The sequence below is a fragment of the Xiphophorus maculatus genome, chromosome 6 (genome assembly GCF_002775205.1).
Source record: "Xiphophorus maculatus strain JP 163 A chromosome 6, X_maculatus-5.0-male, whole genome shotgun sequence".
Taxonomy (NCBI): Eukaryota; Metazoa; Chordata; class Actinopteri; order Cyprinodontiformes; family Poeciliidae; genus Xiphophorus; species Xiphophorus maculatus.
The window spans coordinates 22,778,953-22,796,059 of record NC_036448.1 but is presented as its reverse complement, the minus strand read 5'-3'; the positions used below and the strand labels follow the sequence as shown (position 1 = coordinate 22,796,059).

At 36.9% G+C, this 17,107-nt stretch overlaps 1 protein-coding gene across 2 annotated transcripts in view; it reads left to right on the top strand.

Moving 5' to 3' along the window:
- Window positions 1-17,107, top strand: part of ankrd12 (ankyrin repeat domain 12) — a 53,530-nt gene that overhangs the window by 23,309 nt on the left and 13,114 nt on the right. Inside the window, exons 2-5 of one of the 2 annotated variants that reach the window (XM_023335523.1) lie at window positions 7,461-7,574; window positions 10,432-10,582; window positions 12,768-12,839; window positions 16,512-16,652. In XM_023335523.1, coding sequence (XP_023191291.1) covers window positions 7,515-7,574; window positions 10,432-10,582; window positions 12,768-12,839; window positions 16,512-16,652 — 424 coding nt within the window. In that variant the 5' untranslated portion in view covers window positions 7,461-7,514. The remainder of the gene's footprint in view (window positions 1-7,460; window positions 7,575-10,431; window positions 10,583-12,767; window positions 12,840-16,511; window positions 16,653-17,107) is intronic. The other variant, XM_023335524.1, reaches the window with a different exon arrangement.

Here is a 17,107-nt window from a genome sequence, read left to right as displayed (position 1 = left end):
TGTCAGTTGTCCAGCAGCCCACTGTGTTTTTGAGTTAAGAGATGTTTAAAGTTGACAGGAAATTTGAAAATATGACAAGGTCATTGTGTTTTTGATAGGAGTGCACCGATTGCAGTTTTCTGGCCAATTACCGATATTTTAAAATAGTCTAAACTCCTGATTCTGAATTTAGCCGATACCAAATTTTTTTGTCTGAAATGTTGCTCAATATATCAAGAAAGTTGCTGAATTGGCAACAGTGGGGTGAACATTGTCAACTGTAAACGTGCAGCATGACCTGGTGGGCCAGTCCATCAGTCAAACCTCTCACGGGAGAGCAGAAAAGGACAGTGGCTGATTTTGAGACCTTTGCTGAGGTAGAAAAGATCAATGGATAAGATCGGCTTCACGTGTAAAAATTGGCCAATTACCAATCACCCAAAATTAAGGAAATCGATTGGCCGATAAATCAGCTAGCCGATACATTGGTGCACCTCTGGTTTATGGTAAACGTCATTAACAAGACCTAAACACCAACTATATATGGCAGTTGTTTCATCCTACTTAAAGTGTCAACAAATAAAATTAATTATGAAGCATCTGTAAACAATATTGTGCTTCCAAAAAAGACAAGGTGAGACCTATTCATTAGACTGAAGACTTTTGTCTTCCAGTTTTTGGTAGAAATAGAACGAAAAGAAAAAAACAATAAATTATTCAAATAGAAATTAAGCTTATTTAAATTTTGTCATGCCATTAATTGATTATTGCTAATTGCAAGAGGCCTAGAAATGTGTGCAAATCTATCCAATTATGCTAATAAATACATTTTGATACAAGTGGAAAAACTACCTTATCCTAGCTCAAAAAACTTCTTATCAAAAGCTTCTAAGAAATTACTGTGTTTCCATTAAGCAAATTTATTTTCACAATAACAGTTTGTTATTTTATGGTTAATAGAAACACAGCTACTACCACTGGAAGTTTGCAATATAAAAAAGAAAAGCCTGGGTCGCAGTAGGGATGGGCAATTCTCGTATCATTTATCGTGACTTACTAAAGATTTTTGATTTATGGTTGCCTCAATAAATTCTAATTTTTTTCCAAACAAAAAATCGGTATTGGTCAGTTTTGCTAGAACAGTTAATTATATGATAATTTCTCATCCAGGAGCTGAAAGGCCAACGTGTTGCCGCTTTACAGGGAAAAGGCTGCTGTTAGTTGGGAACCAGTGAAGTTGGATCACAAGAACGTCATATTATAATTACGATCTGACTCAGACTGGATGATGCATTTCACTGACTTACTGCAGTCACTGCCACTGGATGTTCACAATTAAGAACGATAGTTAAAACCAAACCATTTTGGCTAAAGAATATTTACAAAGCTTTGTTTTTATCTTAAATGCAAAATGTTAATACATACTGTATGTGTGAAAAAATTTAGAGACCTCTTAAAATGATCAGTTTCTCTGATTTTATTCTTTATAGGTATATGTTTGAGTAAAATGAATATTGTTCTTTTATTCTATGAACTACTGACAATATGTCTCTGAAATTTCAAACAAAAATGTAGTATTTATTTGAAAATGAGAAATGGTGAAAATAACATAAAGAAGCAGTGCTTTCAGACCTCAGATAATGCAAAGAAAACAAATGTATATTCATTTAGAAACAACAATACTAATGTTTTAACTCAGGAAAAGTTCAGAAATCAATATTTGTTGGAATAACCAGGAGGTTTTCAATGGGGTTCAGTGCAGTGGCTCTTCATTTGTACAGAACTGTATATTTTATGCAGTTTTTGCTTAATCACTGATCTGAATGTTTTTCTTGCAGCAAATGGAAATTTTGTCTATATACACCGGTTGTCAATTAATCGATTGCTAAATTATTTCAGTAGTTGATTAATCCGATTAATTGTTTCAGTTCTAATTGACATTCTATGTCTCTTCAGTATTTTCTTCCTTCCTGCTTGGTTATTTATTGTACTGCAGAGGAAACGAGGATTCCCAAGCATCTTAAACGTTGCTTCATCTGCAGTACGTCACCCTGCATTTGATGTCCGTCTTCTCTACTACCATCAGTTGGAGTAGGTAATTGTTGCTCTCACTGTGCTCAATCCAATCCTCGGGTAATCATAGCTGGAGCTTCTGCGAACCGAAGCAGTCATCAAGGACGGGTTTGATCTGGACTTGAAACGGGCCGAGGTTAATGGCAGGGCCTGCAGGGGCTTACGCAGCCCCTAGCTGCTCGTGAAACGCAGCGAATGTAAATCTCGCCAAACTGGCGAGTTCCCAAATACGTCTGTAATTATAGTCACACCCTCCTCCTTTTCATTTTCTGGGCCAGATTGGAGTCGTATTGTCGTGTTGTGTTTTTCGTTCTGGTTCTGGCCTCTCTGTAGCGGCGCTTTCTACCTACACACCCACTCTGAGCGGCTCGGTTCTGGCTTTCAGCTGCCTGAATAACAATGATGTTGCATACTGGCTATCTGCTGACTAATGAGTGACTGGCCTCAGCAGAGCCGGCTTGTGCCAAAGATTTTACCTGGCAACACGCAACCAGGGCAGCAGCTAACAGTTATTGTAGTAATCAATTATTCTGACAATTCGTCGATTAATTGGATAAAAAAAAAAATTGGTACTTTCTGCAGATTTAACAACTTAAGCTTTTTTCATTCAATATTAGAATATATTATTATGTGCAAATAAACAATACAGTTTCTGTTTTAAATGAGAAACTAAACATTTTATAGCATTCCTCTGGCGTATGTTTGATCATTTGTAGCAAACGAAGATTTTAACATTGACATGTTTCTTCTCGACTTAGCATTTTTACACTGAAGGCACAATCCGTAGATTATTTCTTGGATTAAATGATTAATAATTTAAGAGCAAAAGGTGCTTAGGGTTAGAGATTATTTGTACAGAATTTGACTCAGGTGAACTTAAAGTTATTCCACTTGAGGAGTTCTGGGTAGAACATATTTACAGTTCTTAATCTTAAATTCAATTTGTTTATATTTTCTTATACAGTTTTGACTTAATTACTGCTTTGAGTGTGTTGTTCTTGCAGCAAATGACCTTTCTTTGAGTCTGTATATTTCAGTTAATGATTAATCAATTACTAAAATAGCTAACGATTATTTCAACAACCAATTAAATCATGATTCATACGATTAATCATTTCAGCCTGACTTTATGCACATAAAATGAACTCAAACTGCATGTCAAGCTCTTCTCAGCCTTTTAGATAATATATGATTACAATGTTGTTTTTTTAGCGGTGTGTTGGTACTCGTAATGTTTCAAATATCCTGTACAGCCCCATTTGTACAGCTGAATACATGCAAAACAATGCTTTGCAATACTCTGGATAAGTACATCTGACATATTTCTATTAATTTAATGTTTGCTATGCTTTTGTTTTGTCATTAATCAGAAACAGCAAGTGGGAAAAAAAATCTGAAAGTCGATTTGTAATCATTGAAAGGAGATTAAATCTATAGTGTGTTTGTCTGGGAAGAAGACAATTCCAAACGGTGGTGTTTTGTTCGTCCATCCAGTAATTTTGCACTACAAAGACAAAATATGTTTTTAATATCCAGGATGAACCCAGACTTCACCGTAAAATGCACTTGCAGCGTCGGCAGCCTTTTCTCCTCCGTTTTATGTGCCACAGTGTGGCTGTTTGTTCACGGTTCTGCTATAAAAGCCTTGGCAGACTAAACCTGAAATGTTTTTGCTTTTATTCCCACTGTGGTCCAGTATGACTGTGATGTTCGTGCTACTGTATCTTCCATTTTAGCTTTTGTTTGCCATGCTGGTAAGATTTTATTTTTTATTTGCATTAAGATGGTTCTGTTGTATATTTAGAGTTTAGTTTTAAGAGTTTTTTAAAAATGATTTTAAGCTTTCTGTGACAGATAAAAGTGATTATTCAAATTTCTGTTGGTATTAAGTCCATCTCCTGGTGTCTCTCAGGATTTATTTATTTGCAGGTTTTTACAGGATGATTATTATACCAAAGTAATCTAAATAACCGATTGGCAGACAAACACTATTTGGTGCAGAATTGTGAAGGGAAGGAAACTGATCTATAGCTTTAGAAAAGGTTTACAAATAAAAATATAATCACTGTTTAATGGATTTTGCATTCAGCTCAGTGCTTTGCAGAACCAGTCTGATTCAGTTTGATTTGTATGCTACATTTTCAGCAACAGGGAAATTCATAATACTCTACATGATTAGAAAGAATATAAAACAACAAACAAGCAAGACAAAGCAATACATTTCAGTGGCAAATTAAGGAAAAATGATGACGGGCTGTAAAACACAGCAACACTTCATGACTCCAAGTAGGTGGGTTTAGCCTTGATTTGCAGGAACTCAGGGTTTCAGCAGTTTTCAGGAAGTTTACTCCAGATTTGTGGTGCTTAAAACTGAATGCTGCTGCTTCTCCATGTTTGGTTCTGGTTCTGGGGATGCAGAGCAAAACCAGAACCAGAAGACCAGAGAGGTCTGGAAGGCTGATACAACAACAGCAGATGTTTAATGTAATTTGATTCTAAGCAGGGTTTCCCCAGTGTATTATAAGCCTGGCGGGCCATTGCTTATTTATTTGTCTTTTTAAAATGTTTGCATTTTTTAAAACTTTATAGTTGGGGTCCAGGTATTAACCTTACAATCTTTCAATAATATATAATTATCAAGTGGCATTTTAAAATTTCCTATCAATTTTAAACATTTTTTAACTCATAAACGTGATGGGCCTCTGGATAAATGATTGCCCTAGTGCCCAACCACCAGCTTAGCAAGTTTTCTGGGGGAAACCGTGCTAAGCCAATCAATATATTTATAAACTATTACAATTATTTTTAAATCATATTTTCTGAGCTACAGGGAGGCAGCGTAGGTTCTTTAGGCAGGGCTGTGCTCTATCTACCTGGTTTTAGTCAGAACACCAGCAGCAGCACTTTGGCAGACCTGCAAAGAAACTCTTGCAGTAATCAATGCAACTAAAGATAAGTCCATTGATTATTAGCTCAATATTACCCTTGGACATTAGTCTTTTTTTTTTTCTTCTTTTTTTTTCTCTGAAGAGTTTTTGTGGCGCTAGTGTCTTGCATTTTTTGCGACAGTAGGAAGACAGGAAAGAGGGCGAGGAGAGGGGGGAGGACATGCGGCAAAGGTCGCCGGGACTGGGAGTCGAACCCGCAACGTCCGCATCGAGGACATCGCGGGTTCTAACCCCCTGCGTCACCACAGCACGCTCCGGACATCAGTCTTTTAATCCTAGGACTGTTCTTTGTGTTTTAATAAAAGGCTGTATTTGTAATTATCTTTCTGTTTCTGAAAGTTCAGGTCAGAACTGCAAGTATTTTGGGGCTATGTATGTATCGACTTGTATCTGTTTTTTACAAAATAGCTCAAATTCAGTCAGATTGAATACAGAACGTCTGTGTAAACATGAAGTCCTGGATTGAGGATTCTCAATTGGATTTAGATCGGGACTTTGGCTGGGCCATTTATCCACATAAATATCCTCAGATCTAAACCATTACATTGGATTGTATCTCTTTTTTTTGGGATTGTTCTCCATTGTCAAGTATTATCATTTTCTAAAGCTACAAAATTGTGCAGTTTCAGTACTGGCCCTCCAGGTTTGTTGGAGAACAGCTCTATTTAATTTTGTTTAGGGGCGTCGGAGTAAAGACAAATACATTAGTTAGTGGTTGTATAATAAATACATATATATATATATAATATAAATAAATAATATAATAAAAAGTGAAACACGTTGATAGAGATTTTACTTTTGGAGCTGCTTAAAAACGTAAAATTAAGCAAAGGCATGTTATCGTTAATGTCGGACCTACCACCGGTGTTGAGCAGGAACACTTTGAAATTAAAGGTAGTCTTTTATGGCATCACATTCCTGCCCGAAACTCAACAAACGTATCACAACAGTTCATTTATTAATCATGAGAGAATACAGCTCTGGTTGGAGCAGCAGCATAGCAGACTGTAGATATCCACAGATAACTTTTACCTAATAAAATAAAGATCACTGGAGGAAAAACATTTTTACACGCAACAAAAAATTATTTTCCTCATCTTCTTCTCCTACTAGTCCAAATCTTGTGCTGATTATCACCAGATTTTACCTGAAAATCCATCCAATCAAGATTTACAGATGGTTATTGTTTTTGCTGCAACAAATCCATCTGTGGGGCTTCCCAGCAGTTCTGTACTTCATTTATTATGAAGTATGAAATGTCTTTTTCAGAATAGTCAGCATGTTCTTTTACATTGAGTAAAAGAGAAAAAAAAATCCAGTTGTTGCAGAAGATATCTAGGCTTTTACATTCATTCAGGAGGAGATGCAGCTTGACATTAATATGAAAATGTAACCTAATTAGCATCGTCAGAAATCCTTTTTCTTTCACCCGTTAGCCAGAAGAAGAAAATGTTCTTAACCTGATTCAAATACAGTTCATGTTGCCTTTAAATATTACCATAAACGAAATATTTTTCCTTTGGTTTTTGGATGAAGTTTTTGTCATCAGTTAAAAATAAAATGTGGTATTTTGCATTGCTGGATGATGCCGTTTCAAATATTCATAATTTCAGTCAAATAAAAATGTATTTTATAGATTTTTCTGTGGTATTTAATGAAGTCGTTTATGTCTTTTTTATGTTTTGTTGTTACTACTAGATTTTTTTTTTTTTTTAAAGCATACCGTTGTGCTTCTTCTAAAAAGAAATCGTCAGCCGTAAAATGTTGTAAAAAGTACTTTGCGTTCATATTGAGTAATGGGGCTCTCCCAGTCCTTTTGGTAGCAGCTAATCAGTGGCGCTTCAGTTTCCTAACTTACATTTCAATGTGTAGAGCGGCAGACTGCTTCTGCTTAATGAAACTGTGTGAGTGTAAAAAAGGAAGAAGGGAAAGTTCATTCAGGGTCTTATGACTGAGGAGGGCGATCCTCATGTGACGAGCTAGCTCAGGTTCAGCTGGAGTTAGCCCACGCAGCACTGCGACGACTCGGCTACTCTTCTGTTGTTGTCATCAACCACATCAGAGCGAAGCTCGGTCGCATCAACCAGCAGAAGTAGTGATACCGTGGGTGTGTGTGTGTGTGTGGGACGTTTTCCTCTCAGAGGCTGAACAGTCCCTAAAGCCGTGATTCATGCAACCTCTTCTGGTACAATGGAAAGTTCAATAAAAATCCCTCACTTCTGATCTGCTCTGAAGAAAAGAAAAACAGCAACATGTGAAAGTATCATTTCTCTCCTCCCTAGTTCAGTCGGTGGCAGTGAACCTTGTGAGCCGCGCAAGGAAAACAATGTTTGATTGTAGCTTTTTGTGCGATTGTGGGATCTCTTCTTTGTGTCTGATAAAACATCGAGAGTTGTTTTTGGCAGGAAGTGGTAGTGGGGTGGAAGTCCTTCTCATTGGTGTTGTGTCTTCGCTCCACAGGTGCATGATGAGCCGGCTGTGCTGTAGGCGTCTAAGCTAGTCAGGAGCCGCACCATGGCCAAACCTGGGGGCGACCGAGATGGAGCCATGGTGGATAAGCAGGCGGGGAAGAAGGTATGTAAACAAAACCACTAAAGTTTACTCTTAGCTACTTTAGTACCACTAAAATGAAGTTAAAGTGACTTAATTTCAGCCAGCTTTTAATAGACCCAAACAGATTGGTGTATAATCGTAAAGTACAGTGTGTCACGATAAAAAAAATTTCTGGACAATAAATTGTCCTTGAAATTATTGCAATAAACAATAATATTGTTTTGATACCATTTTCAACCAATATAATGATGATGGTATAATAGTGCAAACTTCAATTTTGTACAGAACACAGTGGAACTGGAAGACGTTTTAAATATCCAAAATAAAAACAAAACGACCAAAAACGACACAAGGAAAGAAAATAAAAAGCACACACAACTGAAACCATAAATAAAAATAAATTTCCATGTCTATAAATAATATAAGAATAAGAAGAATAAGAATATTAATAATCAGAATGGAAATTATTGAGCTAATTTAATTTACTGTGTGATTAATTAATTGCTTACTGCGATAGGCTTAGCTGCAGCTAACAATTACTTTAGTTATTGATTATTTTAACGATTAATCAAATAAAAAAAGCCTAATTAAAAATCCGCAAATTTTTCATTTAAGCCTTTTTATGAAATATTAGAAATACATTAAACGATACAAATAATACAATCCCTTTATTAAAAAGAAAATAAAAATAGTCTAAAATACATTACAATATGCACCTGTAGCTAAGTCGTATAAAATATTAAAAATGACAAAAAAGCAACTTTCTTCTTGAGTTAAAATATTTTATTTTATTTTATTTTTTTCTGCATAGTAAAAAGTAAGTAATGGGAGATTTACTAACAAAGTCTGAACCAGGTGAAGCTAAAACTATACCACTTAAGAAGTTTTTGGTGGAAAATGATTACAATCAAAGGTTTTTAAATCTTAAATGCAACGTTTATATGTTTTTTGGTACAATTATGGCTTTATTTCTGCTCTGAGTGTGGCGTTCTTTCAGAAAATTGCCTTTTTTAGAGTTTGTGTACTCCAGTTAACAATTATTAATTGCCGATTAATCAGATTAATCGTTTCTAATTAAAATTCACTGTATTTGGTCACCTGTCTGCTGTTTCCAAATCCAAGTATAATGCATGGAAGTTTGCTGTTGTGATGTGACAACATTCTAAACATCTACATGTCTGCATTATCTGCATGAACGTTTCTCTAATTTGAAACCACATTTTGTGAACAAACATCCCATAAAAAATAACATCTGGCTGCCAAACAGGGAACACATCCTAGTTTCAGTGTTCTCACTCTGTTCCGTATGACCTTTGTGTTTGAAAATATGCAAACTCAGACCAACAGCATGACTAAAAATAGCTGGTTGGTTAAATCAATCTGTCTTGGTGCAGCTTAGTTAATTAAACTGCTTATTTTGATGTTTTGGTTGGACAGTTTCTACTAAAGCAAGTAATTCTCTGACATGCTTCCCTGTTTTGTTCTGCAAGCTGTTCTCCGTCTTCCTATCCAACACACTTTTTAGTTATTCTCCTAGATAAAGGAGAGATTGTTTCTGCCCTTATTTTTAAAGCAAAAGTCCTTCACATGTTAGCTCTCTTCTGCTCTCAACATCGCCAGACGCTCCAGCTTTGCACAGCTGGCACATTTCTTCTCCGAGATCAAAGACGCGCCACACTGCAGACATTTTCTTACTGCCAGAAATGTATTTTACTGCACCAAAGTGCTTCCATAAAAGTAATGGAGCTGAAAGGGCTTTACAATCAGATCGGAGGACTGATAAGTAACTAATGCTGCTGGTTTTACATGCTTGTTTGCTCCCAGCTATATCAACTTTATATATTTTATGCAGATGTTGTGCTAATGGATGATTGGTGAAACTATTTCTCTGTTGAACTGGAGGATCAACAACAAATCGATCGACCAATACTTGCATGTGAAACCGATCTTATCCACAAATCCTATCTGCCTCTGCAGAGGTCTGAAAACCAGCCACTGTCCTCTTTTGCTCTGTCACAACTTTGTGGCTATATGTAGCGGTTTTTCAGATTAAAAAAATAAATTAAAAAAAGGTATCGGCCAAAACACCAGAATCAGTTCAGCCCTAAATTAAACCAATCAGATGTAGCGGATAGGATGAATTAATCTAAATATTCTAATAAGAAAGAAATGTAAATAACCAGAGTGTTTAAGGTTTTTGCTTTTGAAATAAACTCATTAGCCACTTAGGAGGAGATTTAACTAAATTTTGTATCAAACAAACTATTTAAAAAGCCGCTTTATCAGTTAAATTGATTGTTTATCTCTAATTTCTTTAAAAGCACAGCCCTTAAAAGTCTGGGGAAGCATAAAATGAAATAAAATCAATTCAAAATTCAAGAAATGGTCTGATAACTACACTGCTGAAAAATATTTGTATTTTTAGACTAGATGGATGAATGAACATTCATATGTTCATTCATCCAGTTTGTTTGTCTGTCCTTCATTACAGATGTCTTTTTGAAAAATGTTTTTAAAGTCTTTGTTTCAAAACAGTTAACTGTGAAAAAATTCACTTTAACACACAATACAGTATTATGGGTGTGAAAAATTTGCACCAGTGCAACCAGACTTGATTTCTAATTGATTAGTTTCCAATCAGAGATGTTTGATTTTTCACTTGACTGAGGATTTGTATATTCCTGAAGGAGTCTGGCAGACGTAGCGTTGTTGGGTTGATATTCTCATCCCTCCTGTTGGATATAGGTCATATTCCTGCTTGTTTTGTTTGCTCCTGAAGCTCCGTCTGCAAGCAGTTTGTTTATTTTACTAAATAATTGTTTGATATTCTGACTTTCCAATCCTTGAAGTTCTCTAACGATGCTCTCTGCTCCGACAGAGCAAAGACAAGCTGTCGCCTTTCACCAAAACTCCGAAATTGGACCGGAGTGAACTGCTGGCAAAGGAAGGGAAAGCCAAGTCTTCCATGAAGCGCAAGCTTTCCTTCACTACAAGTCCGCCCCGGACGGAGGAGCGGGACTCGGACACCGGTAAGCCCAGTCACTGCCTCACACTGCCTTTCAGCTGGCTCACTGCCATGTCCCCACGCTGCCACCTGGTGGATTCAGTGGGTTTTAAACATCCAAACGAGGTCAAAATCTCTGCTGGTGGATTCCAGAGATTGTTCTGATTGTAAAGTTGGAAAGAGCTGCACTGATATGTGCAGCTATAATCTGAAAATATGATGCACAATTATATATTTTAGTGTTAAAGTCAAAGATGACAAAGAAGTGATGATTGGTGAATTAAATTAAAATCTTGATATAATGATTTGATTGTATAGCAAAAATATTCTGTAAAAGTATTTACTGCTTTATGGATGTTGTTCTTCTCACTTTAATCAATCAAATTGATTTGAATAGAACATTTTAGCAACAAACATCATACCTGTAAATGTAAAATACCAGACTAAAATAATCACACTAAACACAAAAAGCCTTTTAAAATCATAATCTACTTCAGTAAGATTAAAAAACTTCCATACCTCATTAATATCAAGAAAAATATATATTTTAACTAAATCCTGAATGAAGTGTAATTAACCATATTTTTGAGTCATTTTTACTCGTCAGAGCAAGAAGTCACTTGTTTTGAACCAGTGTGACGACATGAAGTAGGCTAAAACACCAAATCAGATTCTGAATACGGTTAGTTGATGTTTTGGTTCTGATTTGCTTCTTCAGGACCTTAAGTTCAAACGTACCTGGATTTTTAGGACAGTGATATACATTTGGATGGTTGAAAAACAAAACAAAATGAAGAGATAAGAGCACCAAGCTAACATAATAAAATATATATTTATTTAAAATAATATTGAATAATACAAACTGATTGCTATTACACATGGAAAAACTATGTTGTTTTTATACTTAAATAATGGGTTAATCTCCTCCTGTTGATGGCTGATGCCACTGTTGAGGAAATACAAGAAAATAAACTAGTTTACTGTAAATTTAGTGTTTATCAGTTTATGTTGCTTTTAAATAATTTCTACTCCTGTAAGGTTAAAATCAATAGCCATAACAACACTGGTATGATGTAAGCGAATTACAAATGATGGCAGGTATTTTACACAAAGCAGGGCTGGACAATAAATCAATAATATATATCACTATAAACTTGAGATCAATATCAATGGATAAAACGTCTGATAGAATAGTCACTGAACGTCAGAACTGCACAGCATTCTGGGAAATTAGGCAGAGAAAAGACGTTAGCAGCTCAACCTCTCACGGCTAGCTAAGCAAGGTTCATTCACTCTTTGGTTACCTAGCAACTCACTCATTCTTTGGTTACCTAGCAACAACCTGTTGAGTAACATGCGCAGCAACAGGTTCAGGTTTTGCCATCGTGTCTCAAACCTGCTTAAAAAAAATATAAAAACGTTGTGGAGTGAAAACTGGAAAAGAGGAAAGCTCACACTGCCAGTTTGGCTGCCAGATATTTAAATCTAAAAATTAATCAACAATACTGACCTATTATAACGTCCAGCCCCAACACAGACAGCAGCCTAGGAATGATGAAGAATCTGGTGTTGGTATAGGAGGCAGGGGCCCCAAATGAAAATCTGCTTAGGGCCCCAAAAAGGCTTTCTTCGTCCCTGACGGTGATAAACTGAAACTTTTCGGGGGGTTTTCAGTTCATTTGCTTTTTTGTGTGTGTGTGCTGGAAAAGTTTGGAAACTTAACCTTGAAAATGCTTGAAAAGTGCTTGAATTTCGCTGTGGGACAAGTAAACACACCCTGGACCTGATGAATAAGTTGGTGTGTGTAGCTCAGCTGTTACAACAAAGCAAAGCGCATGTTTACACACACCTTAAGCCCTCCTCTGTGGAGCGCAGCGCGGCGTTGTGTGGTCCTCCTGCTGAACGAAAGCCTCCAGTTTAGATGTGATTTATGTGCTGCAGAGGCCTGAAAGGTAAACTGGCTTTGAGGGCGACGGCTAGCGGAGCGGCTGAAGGGAGGAAGCGAACGGCCGCCCGATTGGATCGCCTCTCCTGCCTCCTGTGTTGCCATGACTCATAATCTGCAGCGCAGAGCGTGCCGCTGCGCCTGTCTGTGTCTGACTACATGTGCAACGAGGAGGGTGTGAGAGCATGAGCGTTAATGCAGTGCTTTCCCAAACCCCCCTCCCCACCCTGTTGCTCTCTCCCTTCCTCTCTGCTTTGCACTGTAGATGACTCAGACCCAGGCCAGTCGAGTGAGACCTGGGGAGAGAGATTAGTGCCCCCCTGCAGGATATACGCAGGTAACTGCTGCAGCCCGCCCCTCCCCTTCCTGTTGCTGTCTTCTTCGAGTACCTGGAGAAGTTGCCACCTCACCACCACCTTCTTCAAATGTGTGCAGCAAACACTTTGGTTTGTGCTGCCATCATTTTACAGATATTAATAAATGTTTTCAGAGGTCAAACACGTTTACAAAATCAAGCAAATTTACCCTCAAATCATATGTGGGTGAACGAGTATGGAGTATGACTACTGTCGATAAAAATTTACCAATTTAGAGGTGCACCAGTTGCTGATTTTTACCTACACCATTTGTTTTGTCTGAAATGTCGCTAAGAAAGTCTCTCAACTGGCAGCAGTGGTAATGAGCAGACATGACGTGGTGGATCCGGTCTGTCAGTCAAACTTCTCTCACATAGAGCAGAAGAGGACAGTGGCTGATTTTTAGATCTTTGGTGAGGTTGATATGATCAGTGGATAAGATTGACTTCACGTAATTATCAGCTGATCACCAAAATTAAGGAAATTGGTGGCGATAAATGGGTGCACCCCTAGTTTATTGACTTACATTTCCAAATTTAGACTCATACTACCGATAAATCATCTGAGCCGATAAATCATCAGACACAACGGATATAAATCAGTGCACCCCTAGCAGGAGTCTAAATGCATAATGTAAGTCAAAAAACCAGGGGTGCACCTATTTATCGCCACCAATTTCCTTAATTTTAGGAGATCGGTGATCAGCCGATAATTACATGTGAAGCCGATCGTATCAACCTCAGCAAAGGTCTAAAAGTCAGCCACTGTCCTCTTTAACTTTTAGAGATTTGACTGACCGATGGGCCCACCAGGTCATTTCTGCACATTTTCAGTTAACAATAGTTAATAGTTAAGCTATATTTAGCGACATATCAGGGGGGAAAAAGGTTTCTGCCAAAGTCGGAATCGGCAGGTCAGGCTTTTAAAAGATCGGCAATCAGCCAGAAAACTGCATCCCTACAGTTAATGTGAATAAATTTAAGATTTGTATTTGTTCTGTTTTCCCACAGACACGTGCGAAATCAGAGATTTTATCTGTGAGAATAAAATTTTACAAGTTACAAAGTTGCAGCTCTGCAACAATACAAGGACAAATCACAAGTTTATGAGGGATTTAAAATCCGTCTAAACATGGAACCTTTCCGCTGAAAATACCGACAGTTACAATTTTACAAGTTACAAAATTACAACTGTGCAACAATACAAGTACAAATTACAAATTTACGAGTATAATCTGTCAAAATCGAACGCCTTACTCTAGCTAAGGTAGCAGGGCTCGCAGTGCATTATGGTCTGGGGTTGCCATGTTACCAGCAGCAGTTTTTTTGTTTTGTTTTGTTTTTTCATCCCTGAGTTGGGTACGGTGCTGTGAGAGTGTGAGGTTTTCTCAGCTTTGCTTGCAGAGACCGCTGACTGGAAACTGCTGGTGTTTTGGGATGCTGATTGGGGGAAAGTTCCAGGTTTTGACGGCTGTTATTGTCAACGTTGTCGTCTACAATCAGAAACAGATTTTAAATCCTTTGTAAAATTGTGATTTGTACTTGTATTGTTCCAGAGTTGTAAATTTATAGCTTATAAACTTGTTTTCTCACTGATAAAATCACTAGATTTTTCATCAAATCTTAAATTTATGAATGTGTATTTACTTAAATTTACACATTTTGCTCCTATGCATTAATTTTTATTGACAGTAATCTCACTCCATAAAGGCATCATGTATTGTACTGGAAAATTTAGAAAATGAGTGCTGAGCTTTTTGGGGGAGGTTTTCCCCCAATATGCAGAGTTTGGTGGAGTACTCAAAAATTAAACTCAAATAGCAGTAACATTACTTCAACTTATTTTTACTCAAGTAAAATTAAAAAGTAGCCATCCAAGAAATTACTTTAAAAAAAAAAAGTAATTCAGATTTACTGAATCTGAATTACTTCTGATAAATCATCAGGCACAACGGATATCCTTGTACAAACTGTGGGAATAAATCGGTGCACATCTAATAATAAATTATTTAAATTTAAATAATTTCATATTTAAAAATTACGTAATCAGATAAACTAAAAAAAATACAAATTAAAAATTTAAATGATTTAAAATGATTATAATTTATATAAATAGAAAAAGAACATCAGGCACAATAACAAAATTTCCAAGTCAGTTTCTTTCATTAAAAAGCTTGTGAAACTTTAACAAAAACTGCGTTTGTGAGTCTTTGTCTGTTGTGTTTTTGTTTAAAACATGTTTGATTTTTATTCAGTTTGTAGGAAATCGAGAAATTTTACTCAAGTAGGCGTAGAAATACTTATTAATAAAATTATTCAAGTAAAAGTAAAATATAGAGCATAGTAAAAATAATTTTTTTTCAAAAAAGTTATCCAAATAAATGCAACTCTGACTATATGCATGTAGATCTGTCACAATAACAAATTTTGCTGGACGATAAACAATAATATGGTTGTTTTTGAAACAATTTTCCAATAATATAAAGGTGACGCACAAACACATTCTCAAAGATCAATAATCTTTAAGTTCTAATAAACATTTAACACTGAAAGCGGAAGACATTTAAAATATGCAAACTAAATAAACAAAACAACTAATTATGACGTTTCTGTAAACAAAATTTACAGAAACGTCTGTAAATTTTGCACGCACCTTAAGCCCTCCTCTGTGGAGCGCAGCGCGGCGTTGTCTGGTCGTTGAGTTGAGAACTAGTCTCAACTAGTTCTTCAGAGAAAGAACTAGTTGAGACTTTAGTCATCAAGTTTTTGGTAGAAAGAAAAATGATAAATCATGCAAATGGAAATTACTGAGCTTGTTTTAATATATCATACGATTGATTTATTGATTGTGACAGTTTTCTATATGCATTTGTTTTTATTCTTTTATTATTTATGTTGGTTTACTGTGAGGATTAGGTTGTTCTATGTAAATCTTATGTTTTTGTATTGCAAAAAAATTTGTAAATCAATCAAATCTTGTGCAAAGTTAAATTAATTTATATCAATGTTTTTGAAATGATGTGCAGGTTGATCTCTGGTGACATCTGGAAATTTTATTCTTTTTTTTTTAAGTATAACATCACAAGTGAACATTTTTGCTGCACAAACTCATTTGATTTAGTAAATGTGGACAGGCTGCTTGACCTTTGACCTCTGGAAACATTTATTCACATCTTTAAAATGACAGCAGCGCAAACTAGAGTTTTTACAGCACAAAATCTGAAGAAGTTGTGGGCGGGGATTGGTCCAACTTCACTTTTTTTTCCTTTTTTTCTTCGAGTCAAAACCTGCTGCTGCTGCTGCTCCACACACACACACACACGCCCAAACACACACACACGCCCACATGCACGTGTGTGTTTTCGCCTTGCATCTGCCCCAATTACAGCTCAGCATGTCTGTGTTTAGCACCAGTCGACCGATCGGAGATGGGGCGGGCGGGGGGATGCCGCCGACGCTTGACTGACCTCGGAGAATGCCGTTTTAATTTTTCCGTCTTGTTTTTTCCGAATCTCACGCTTGTCATCTGTTTCTCAGCGAACTCAACAGATACAAGAGAGGAGGAGGAAAAACGGTTCACCTTCTCGCTGATCGGGGTGAAAATGAAGATTTGTTTTTTGGGTTTTTGTAAGTGTTTGTTTGATTCTGTTGCAGATAAAGACGGACCAGAGAAGAAGAAGGTGAAGAAGGAAGCCGGCAGCAGAAGGTCCAAGTCCTCCAACCTGTTGTTCGGCTATCCGCTGTCGGAGCGCAAGCAGATGGCTCTCCTCATGCAGATGACGGCCAACAGTCCAGGTCTGTGGCTCTGACCTTTCACCCCCGTTCAGACGATGTGATTCATTCGTCTGAGCCGTCTGTGAATCATTTGTTCATCGGATCTTTACTCATTCCCAGAAGGAGTCAGGATGATCCGGTTAGACTGAGTCACGGGGTTCCTGAGACAAGTTTCTGGAGAAGATTCAGGAAAATAAACGATTCCAGATTTTATTCACAATTAGGAGAGAAATCCACCAAAACGTCTGTTCAGATGTTTATCAGTCCGTTTTCCCAAGTATCTGATTGTCTGTCCTTCTTTTCCCTTTTCTTTCCTCCCTTCCTTTGCTGCCTTTCCATGCAACTGATTTTCCTTCCTTCCTTCTTTTCTTCATTTTCTTTCCTTTCTTCTTTATTTCCTTCACTTTTTCCTTTGTTCTTTTTCTTCTTTCCGTCTTTCCTTTGTTGTTTCTTTCTTCTTTTCCTCCTTCTTTTCC